The sequence below is a fragment of the Quercus lobata genome, chromosome 2 (assembly GCF_001633185.2).
Source record: "Quercus lobata isolate SW786 chromosome 2, ValleyOak3.0 Primary Assembly, whole genome shotgun sequence".
NCBI lineage: Eukaryota > Viridiplantae > Streptophyta > Magnoliopsida > Fagales > Fagaceae > Quercus > Quercus lobata.
Genome location: NC_044905.1, coordinates 42,795,553 through 42,807,036, shown reverse-complemented (window position 1 = coordinate 42,807,036; position 11,484 = coordinate 42,795,553). Strand labels below are relative to the sequence as shown.

The window sequence follows — 11,484 nt, the reverse complement described above, 5'->3', positions numbered from 1 at the left end:
AAGTTATGAAACTTGGATAGAAGACTACCCATGTATGATTGAGGTAGTTCTTGCCCACGATGTAATTCATTTTGCTACTGCTTAGTAAAATTTCAAACTTCTCATGGAAGGAAGTAAAAAAAGATAATAATGATGATGATGAAGAAGAAGAAGAAGAAGAAGAAGAAAGGGACATTAATAGTATTTTTTCCGTAGTAAAGTAATTGATCATTAACTCTTTATAAACTATATTTTTATTATATCTTTGTACCTTTGGCAAAGTAAGAGCTAATGTTTTTTTGTTGCAATTTAATCAGATAGTACATTAAACCATAACAGTCACATTTGTCATTCTAAATAATTTACCACTGCCATATAATCAAACCCTCTAATATGGGTATTAGACCAATAATATTTATCAATAACAACACTGAAACCTTAGCCCCAATACAATGGGGTTGGCTAAATATCTTATAATAGATTAATTAGGGAAAAAGAAAAATACTAAGTAAGCAATACCTAATACGAACACATTATTATCATACTACTAATAATTAGAGAACTAAAAGGTTGTCATTAACAAAGAACAAAAAGCCGACTCACAAACCTTTCATATATATGAGTCGATTGATTATTTCTACTTTATCCTCCTCCTCGTTACGGGCTCGACTGCTGGTGATGTTTTGGTGAAGATGACAAAGCAAAGCCTCGCGGTTCGAAGATGGCGGAAAGTCCACAAGGTAACTGAAGTGATAAAATCATCATGGTAGTATAGTTTACTGTCAATGTAAAATGTCTTCCACCCATGTGTAAGAACATAAATCTTTGAGGACCAAAGCTTGAACATCATTGGGTATGTTTTACCATTCTCATCATACACAATAACAGGAATTCCTTCTTCTATGTTTTCATCTTCGTTCAGCAAATTCAAAAGATACTGTTCGACGTACGCCTTCTTGATAGAAAGCCTGGCTTGGTCGTCTCTCAAGTCAGTTTTAGTCAACTGCTTCTCATAAGGCATGGAGCAGCACTCTTTAATGAGGCCCAAGAGACTTGTGATTCGTGGGAAAAGCGGGGCTTTAGGGCTTTTCATAAAGAGGGCTAGTATTTCTTCGTGACCACGCATACTTGGAAGAAGTGCCTTTGGGATTGACTTGCTTATACCTTTTACATGTGGGTTCAGGTTCAGGTTCAGCCTCAGCCTCAGCCTAGTTCGATTCTCAAGCCTCTTTCTTTGCTGTTCACGTAAAGCCATGGCAGTTTTCTTGTCCAACGACTTTGTGTTGCTCATATCAAGAAGAATCAAAGCCGCTTCTTCTTCCTCGATACATTCCTCAGAGTATTCATCATCGCCATTAACCTTTTCAATTTCACACAACCACTTTCTCTTCTCCATTACTGTTTGTCTCCTTCTGTCACAAGAAAGCAAGAAACCTTATTTTTTATTTTTTGGAGGCCAAGCCTTCTGGTTTTACGTATAAAAAGAACTAAATACAAGTTTATTTCCTTGCGGCCAAAGAAACAGAAATATTTTAAGGTTATTTTCGAGGGGATTTGAGTTAGGGAATCCAAGCCGTTAATCTCTATTCAGACTGCCACGCCGACAGTATAGGTTTTTATTTATTTATTATTATCATTATTTTTTTACCAACTACGGACAATTGATGGACTAAGAGCAACCTTATCAAGAATTCTAAAATTTTTAGCATTTAACAGTACAAAAATCTACTTTATTTATTATACTAATCCACTTTAAAATACATCAAATATCAAAACTTCTATATTTTTTATCATTTCATTTAAATAATATAAACTACTCATCTATATATTCTATATAAATATATATATAAATATATATATATATATAAATATATATATATATATATATATATATATATATTTATTATATATATAAAACCGAAGCCTTTAAAGCTCCCACAATTTTCCACATCACCATTATTTTCTTTTTCTTTTTATTTTAGATTATTTTTGTTTTAGATTCTTTTTATTTTAGATTTTATACCTTATATATTTATTATTTAAATAACATTTATTATTTATATAACAAAAATAATTCATACTAAAACGGTGAAACCCCCGACTCTATTTTATAACCCTAAACTCAAAACCCTGAAGGGAGCCATTGTCTTTGCTCTGAAGATTGACACCAATGTCACTGAGGTTGAAGGAGATTTTGCGGTTGTTATCAATTTCCTTAACTCTGAAGGTTGCTACCTGGCGGGTTGTGTTCATGTGATTAAAGACTCTAAGATAAAAGTAAATTAAAGATATTAATTTAATCTCTTTTTCCAGTGTCAGACGCAATGGTATTAATCTTGAGGACATATCTCTTTTTGTAATAGGTGACAAAGTTTTGATTCAATAATATCACGGTCTTGATTCAATAAATCTTTGGTTTTCAATGCGTGATTTTCTCCACCATTGCCGACCTTTGCTTTCCAATGTAATGATTTTGGTAGTGTTCCTCAAGGTAAGCTTTCTTTTTCTCTTTATTTTTTTGGAGGGCTCATCTTTATGAAGAACACTGATTGTGCAGGGGTTATAAAGGTATTATATGAAAGAATTAATATATGAAGAACTATTATTATTATATTTTTTGGATATTGTTGGAAGTTTTTCAAATCTTAATTTATGAAGTGTGAGTAATATCTGAAGCATAAGTTCAGCCATTGTTCTCCCTCAAAAAAAATTCAGCAATTGTGCAAGTTAACTCTAATTGTTATATATATACATACATATATATATATATATATATATAAGTATATTCTTTATCTCAAGAGATAAAGCAACCTACTAAATAATCTATGCTTTTGATAGTTTTGTGTTGAAGTTGGAAAAGCTGGTGTGTATTAGTTCCCATTTTATGAAGTGGTGGACCTAGATTTGGTTTGTTATCCATTTATGCTTTTGACAGTATTTGATTGATGAAAATTGTGGTTATTTAGTTTTTCTATATTATTGTTTTAGTTCTTACTAAATTATCAAATAGTCATAATACAATTGTAGGATAACTTATGTCTCTTAAATTTATGATTTGATTCCCTACAATATTTTTTTGGTTAATTGATATTGGTCTTACTTTACAAGAATCTAAAAATCTTGATAGTAGGATTTGTGGTAAGTTCAACTTTAAGTGGAAGTCCAGTGAAATATATGTATTCTCACATGATCAATTTCTTGCAGTTATTATTGTGTGCTTATATTGCATCTTTTGATATGAAATTGCTGCTATTTTTGTGTGCCACTTTCTATTTTGGTGAGCCTCTTTCATATTTTCAAAAGAATGATTGCATCATTGAAGTAAATATTATGCTCTTCCAAGCATATAAATTCCTTTATAAAAATGTTGTCCTTAGTGTAGTCATCATAATCTCTCTCTAAATGCAATTCTTATATAATTATATTTGATGATCAAAGTGTATTCTCAACTAGTATTGTGAGGTGAAGTTTGTATATAAATATATATATATATATATAGATATTATGAACTTTTATACATAAATTGAATTACTTATTATCATTCATTTTTAAGTCACTATCTCTTCAAGCAAAATATATATATTTTTTATTAAATTATACCGTGCATCGCATAGATTAGTATTATATATATATAAAACCAAAGCCTTTGACTTTTGGTTAACCTCTCCACAATTTTTCCGCATTAGCATTTTTTATTTATATTTTTTAATTTGATTTAATTGTTTTGATTTTATAGTACCAAATTGCAGAAAATTTGAGGTGGGAAGAGAGAGTCCTAACAGGAGTCAGTCTCTCTCTTTTTTCCTTAATCCTAAAGTCTTTTTTCTTTTACGTGAGTCTTTTTCTTTTTTTTTTTTGAAACCTAAAGTGAGTCCTTTTTAAAATTAAAAAAATAAAAATAAAATTCTAACGTGTGGTCTAATTAAATAAAATATAATTATTTTTTAATCTTAATTCTAACGTAAGTATCACAAAAAGTCAAAAACTTCATTTTTATATTATATATAGATAATAATAATGATGTGGCAAGCTTTATTAAGAATATGAGAATGCAATTTGTAGATCTACTATCAAGATAACATATATTAGATTGGTAATAGATATTAGATTTAACTGCAGTTAAGTATTATGTGAAGTCATCACCGTAGAATAGCCCACGCCGGGATGTATTATGTGAAACCAATGATATGAAAGAAAAAGAATTTTTCTAAACCATTATATTGAACAAAAAATTACTTATTTTCATTCATTTTCAAGTTATACATTTTTTTTTTTAAAGTCCATAGAACTTTAAGCAAAATAAATACTTTTAATTTTTATTTAACTATCCCGTGCATCGCACGAGTTAGTGACTAGTTAAAATAATAATAAAATAACTTAACACAAACAACCAGCCAACCACCTCATCACATGAGAATAAAAAACTATTTTTGTTTTACAATTCAGGCTACAGTGAGCTTGTATTAATACAAGCTCACTGTGCAAGTATGCCAGAAATTTTACAATTTGAAAGCTTTGATGGAGTTGCTTTTTTGGTATTTTGATGCTAAAATTTAGCATATACCCCTATTAGCATCCTTGATAAGGATGCTCTAATGGTGACAAGAGAATGCTAGTCGGATAAAAAATGAGGATTGGGTGCTTAAAAACAAGGATTTGTGATGGAAAAATTTTAGTTGGTAGGTAATAGCTATAGCTTTCATTTAAAAAAAAAATATCATTAAATTTCTTAAAAATTTAAATGTTAGATTGTATGTTCTATATGTTCTTAATATACATATCAAATTTTGCACCAATTAAATTTTATTTATTATTCAATTCGTAAACTTATTTCTTTATACAAAATTTTTAGATTACAAAATAGTAGATTTGTCACAATTCATTTCGAATAAAAATATATTAAGTTCTATCTTTAATCTATATATATATATATATATATATTAAGTGGAGTTGTAGCCATTAGTTACAAATTAGTCTGTAAGAAAACTTTGTCCTTCATTGATTTTGATAATATTCCTTAGAATTTTAATCTCTTTTTTAATACTAGATAAAATTCATGTAGGAAAATTATAAGGTATCAGGGAGTTATTAAGCAATATGGTATTTCTTCTTTCTACATGAATAATGGATATAATGTGATATATATAATTTTGCTACTTTCTTATTGTGTCACATTTTTCAACTATTTACAATCTTCTCTTTCTTATTTTTTACTCTTTGTCATTTTATTAACTTTTCAACTTATTGTTACACTTTTCTACAATTTTCCTCGACCCTTTTCATCTCTCTTTTACATTTTCATCTCCCCTTTACTCTCTATCTTAATGTCACTCTTTTTCTATCGTTTATCATCCTTTATTTTGTTTCTTTTTATTCTCATGCTCTTACTATAAATTTGTCATTCTCTCTTAATTCTATGCATATTTTTTCCACAAAAATGCTCTCTCTCTCTCTCTCTCTCTCTCTCTCTCTCTCTGTGGTGATTTTTTTACACTACAACAAAATGCATTTTCAGTGATGAAAAAATTCTCTCTCTTTGTGTGCTGATATTTTTACACTACAACTAAATGTATTTTCAGTGACGAAAAAATTCGTCATTAAAAGTCCAGTTTGTTACTAAAACTATTTTCGGGTACATATAGTGACGAAAAAGTTCGTCACTAAAACTATTTTTAAGAAAATCCAGACACATATAGCGATGAAAATTTTCGCCACTAAAACCATTTCTTAAAAAATTTTGCTACATTTAGCAACGAAATATTTCGTCACTAAAACAATTTTTTGTTGCTATATTTGTGACGAAAAAATTTGTCACTAAAACTTATTTTCTGTTTTTTTTTTTTTTTCATGGCTTTGATATTAACCTGTAACCTGCTATTACATTATTAAAACCTCACATTTGAATAATACATTTATTTCAACAACACAGTTATAAAAAAAAGATCCATACATTCCACAAGTAAAAAATAAAACAAGTATCAAATTCAAACTCCTTCCATACAATAATTGTTTGCAACATATACAATAACTCAAGATGTTTTATAACAATACAAAATGTGTAGTATAATATAATTAGAACTAACGGAAGATGTCCTCATATGTCTTCAAGTAATGCCAAAAGTAAATCTCCTAAAAGCCACCAATAAAAATCTGCACAAATATAAAAACAATACTACATTAAAATTGTAAAGTAAAAACATTAACTATGTTATAAGAAACATTGCTAACAATGCATTAAGAGTAGTCACACCATGTACTGTGGGTCAATTGCTAAAATAAAGTACTAACCAAAAAGTGTTTTAACTTAAAGTTGAGATCTCCCCTTGTGTAAGGGGAATTGCATTAGGATCTTGACAATGATCCTATTGCACTTTGAGAATATTTTCCTACATTTGAAAGAGAGAAAGAAACAATCACTCACAACATTAATACTACATATGTTATAGCTTTACAAACATGATAGGGATTGAATGATACACATACATATGTCACTTCATCTTCATGGTGTATCCACGTATTTGTATTTGGATTGAAATGAACATCTTTGAAGATTTTTGCCAATTCAGGAACTTGACTATCATTATTATTTGTCTGATTAATTAATATTCTAGTGTTAGATAGATATACTTAATTAACCATAACATGTAATATACTAAGGTTTAAGAAAATGAAAAAACACACACCTTCTCATCAACCCTAGCAGCAAGTGCCTTTGTCCCGCATCTATGTTTGCCTGAAGTTTTCTTCCTATTTTCAGAATTCTTTCTTGATTTTTTTCTAATAAACAACATTCAAGATATTTATTAGATCATGAATAAAACAATATACATTTACTTCTTCTAAGTATTAATCTAATCAGTTTACAACATAATATAATAAAAACATTGGATAATAATAATATATGCATACACCATTTACTAGCCAATCCTCATTGGTCCATCTCCCATCAATGAGTCTATAAGCTACTTAGATAAAGTCCTATCTCATTCATGATCTCATTCATGATTCCACAAGTCTATATTAATACTTAAACAAATATACATTGCACACACAAATATACACTCCCAATATGAATTTAAACCACCTTATAAAACCATGCAAGTCACCCGCTTGCTCCAACACAACAACCTACCAAAAAACCAATCACAAACATCACAAGTATAGAGTGTTTACAAGTATTAAAATCAATTAAAATACTATTCATCACATCTAATCAACAAGGTCTATTCACATTTGCAAGAAATGAAAAACACTCCCAATATTAGTTTAAACCACCTTATAACACCATGCAAGCCACCTGCTTGCTTCAACACAACAACCTACCACAAAACAAATCACAAACATCACAACTATAATGCTTACAAGTATTGAAATCAAATAAAATACTATTCATCACATCTAATCAACTATGCTCATTCACATTTGCAAGAAATGAAAAACACTCTCAATATTAGTTTAAACCACCTTATAACATCATGCAAGCCACCCACTTGCTCCAACACAACAACCCACCCCAAAACCAATTTCAACATCACAAGTATAGAATTTTACAAGTATTTAAATAAAATAAAATACTATTCATCACATTTAATCAACAATACTCATTCACATTTGCAAGAATTGAAAAACACTCCCAATATGTATTTAAACCACCTTATAACACCATGCAAGCCATCCGCTTGCTCCAATACAACATACTACCACAACTCCAATTTCCAATATCACAAATATAGAGTTTTATAATGTTTTTAACTAAAATTTACTTTGCTCAAGCTAAGCTTACAACTTTTAGAAAAAATCCAAATTTATTGCAAACAATGTGAATTTAGCCTGCAAAAGAAAAGTTAAATTTATAAGTACTTCAGTCTTGAAAATGATCCTCTCATACACAAGTAATACAGCAATCATCCAAATTCCTCATCCAACCCCTGTAGCTCAGATTTCAAACAAACCCACCTCCCCAATTTCACAAACTACAATACAAAGCTCCTTTAATGAAGAAGAGTTATTTGGACATACAAAAGCATAAATATACACATACCAAGCAACTTTTCCTATCAATTCATTGAAGTAGCCAACCAATTGAATTCAAGAAGCAAACCACAATTAATAATTTGGGGGGGGGGGGGGGGGGGAAAAAAAGGAAAGTAGAAAAGAAAACACCATTATGCAGCACCATTACACAAACAAGAAAAAATTACCCCACCAAAGAAATTTTAAGTGCAAAAGAACAAAAACTTAGAAAGTTCAAAGGGTCAAAACCATTAGTGTAGCTGAAACACATGTAGTAAACTCCAATGTAGCTGTCCACTAGTGAAAAGGAGTTACAATTTAAATTCAAAGAAGTTCAAGGAATCAAAGCTATCTAGTAGAGCTGAAACACGCTCTAAGGAACTTCTCCAAATGGTGTGAATCATTGATGCCCATGATACAATAATAACAACCAAGTCTATTAGTCTCAAAATTTTGGTGTGAAATATGGAAACTTTGTGATGTAAAACATATTAAAAGTTCATGATAGTAGAGAACGTACCTTTGTTGGTCTAAGAACAACAACTTTTTCTTTCTCTTAGCCAGTAGTTCATACAGTGCTCTGGTGAAAACTAAAAATAGTCCTACAAAAGAACCCAATTCAACACCATTATAACAGGTTCTAATGGCCTTCATTAACAAAATTCCAAGAGAAACAGAGAGAGGACCATGTAGAAACAGTACCAACATTTAAAAATAAAAATAAAAAACCAAATAAAGAAACATGACGTCCAATATATATATATATATATATATATAATATATATATATGACAAACTTAATTCACTTTTCAAATTCCTTTTACCACAGAACAATGAAGAAAAAATATAAACAAACCAAAATAAAAATGAGAAAAATAAACAAACCAAAAAAATATAAATAAATCTGTGATGCCCCAATTTGATTGATTGTGTGATGTGTGTGGGTGTGTGATGAGTCCCACATCGAGTAGTTACTGGGTTGAACTGGGCTTTATTAACAACTACAAGGAGCCTCAATTGTGACTAGTCCTTTTGAGGTATAGCGCAGATGTGGCTAGCGCTTTTCCTTGGGTCGTTACAAAATCAAAATACAAATGGAGAAAAATAAGCAAACCTCATACATGGGTTGAAAAAAAAAATCAAGTGGGTATCTAAAATATGTTCATTTTATGAATTAATAAAAATTAAAATCAAACAAACCAGATATTGAAAATAGAAATGAAAATCAAGTGGGTCGAATCGAATAGTGAAGAACTTACATGGGTTGAATCGGTGAAGAGTGGGAATGTGAAGGGTTGCCGATAGGGAATGCGAAGGGTCGGTTGGAATGTCGACGAAGAGGAGTGGGAGACGAAAAGTCAGCGAGTCGAAGAGGCAAAGTTCGATGGCGAAAGGGTTGGTGAATGGTCGGTGGTGGGAATGTGAAGGGTCGGCAAATGGTCGGCGGTGGGATACTGAAGGATCGGCAAACTGAATCGTCATCGGAGGGGCGTTCGATGCCATTGATGGTGGGACTCGTACGTGCGACGTAACTCGACGCTAAATGACGAGAACAACAGCACTACCGAATCAGAAAATGAAGAAGTCCAAGATGTTTGCCATGCGAAGGGTCGTCAAGTCCCTTGCCCAGATCGAGAACCGTCACTAAGTCAGGACAAGCTGAACCAGCAAGTCGAGGCTTTCATCAATAAGGGACGATGATGATGGCAACATAAGGCAACGGCGAGATGGATCAGCGAGCTCAGGCAACAGCGGGCTGGGTTTGGTGGAGAGAGTGAGGGAAAGAGAGAGAATCGGGTGAGTAAGGGAAAGATTGGGAAGTGAAAAAAAAAAAAAAAAAAAGGCTTGAATCTGATTTTTAGTGTAAAACTTATTGTGACGACTTATATTTCATCACTATTGGCTGATTTTAGTGACAAAATTTAGCTTTGTCACTGATAATGATACCAATTTTTATGATTTTGTTTTTAGCGACGACTTATTTTCGTCACTATTTGTCACATTCAGTGACGAAATGAGTTTTGTCACTAATAGTATTCTTAGCAGAACCTTTAGCAACAAAAGTTTTCGTCGCAAAAAACTTAAACTTTTAGCGACGAAATAATTCGTCCCTGTAGATGAATTTAGTTTGGCGCCTACACTTTTGTTTGGCGCCTTTAGTTCAACCCAACGTATAGTGACGAAATCTAATTTTTGTCGCTAAATGTTACTAATTTTTTTATAAATTTCGTCACTATATGATACTTTTTTGTGACGAAAAAATTTTCCTCACTAAAATTCATCACTAAAAATACATTTTGTTGTAATGTTATTTTTCTTTCATCTCTACTTTAGGTCTATGAATTTTTGTAGTTCTTTAGAACTCAACTTTGCATTGATACAATTTAATCTTGTGTTTTTAAGTTGTTATATTTTTTTCTTTTCATTGATTATTAGATATTATCTGATTGCATTATAAAGATTGTATATAAGTATATAGTGTCATTCTATTAGATAACATGTCTTGAATAATTTGGTGCTTATTACTATATTTTTACTTTTTACTTTTTACTTTTTTTTTCTTCTCATCTTATTTTCTATGAATTTACTATTCTCTCTCACATTTTCTCATGAAAAAAGTGATTATTCTCTCTCTCTGTCTCTCTCTCACTCTCTTCCTCTCTTGATTTCTTATTCTTTTTGCAACTCTACTTTAGGTTGATAAATCATTGTATTTTTTAATAACTTTATTTTGGGCTAATTCGTTTTGGTGTTAAGTTTTTGACTTTCCCCATTACAAGTACTATTTCTCTCTCTTATAACTTTGGTTTGATTTTTGTTTGAGTTAATACTTAGTTATTTTGGAGGTGAGAATTTGAATTTATATTAAAAAGAAATAAAAACTAGGCTATGCATTTTGAATGTGCCTATCAATTATTTGAGCATTATGAGTTTTGATTATCATGAAAATCTCCTTTAAGGACATGAGGAATTTGAAAATTTAATTTGAAACTTAAAAAGTTTAGTTGTACAAAAAGAAAAAAAAAAAACACACACACACACACACACACACACAATGCACTATAATATAATTTCAAAGAATGTGGACCTCCTCAAAATGGAATAATACCAATTAAACACACCTAAAATAATAGAATGATATATTTATTGGTAGAGATAGAAAGATAGAAAATAATTTTAGAAATTTTTGAATTTTTAGGGAGAATAAATTATACATTATATCGCAATTACAAAATAATTATCTATTTTCAAACATCGCATATGTCTACAATTAGTACCTGAAAGCTCATATTTGTGCTAAAACACAAGAGTTTGTTCAAACCCTCAAATAAAAATTATGGCTAGATTGTTTTGACTTTAACTTAAACAAAATGCGAAACAAGAGTAAATAAACACAATGAACTAATAACACTACCCTAAGCCATATTCATCCATCATCAACAATAAAATGAAAGCTTAAAGAGTAGGGAAGAGAGATGCAAACACAAGATAA

The 11,484-nt window shown here is 30.5% G+C and overlaps 1 protein-coding gene across 1 annotated transcript; it reads right to left on the bottom strand.

Moving 5' to 3' along the window:
* Positions 1-616: 616 nt before the first annotated feature.
* LOC115964729 (putative B3 domain-containing protein At4g03170) lies at positions 617-1,375 on the bottom strand. The gene has a single exon (XM_031083988.1). It carries the CDS (start codon positions 1,373-1,375, stop codon positions 617-619), a length of 759 nt encoding a protein of 252 aa, XP_030939848.1.
* Positions 1,376-11,484: the final 10,109 nt, after the last annotated feature.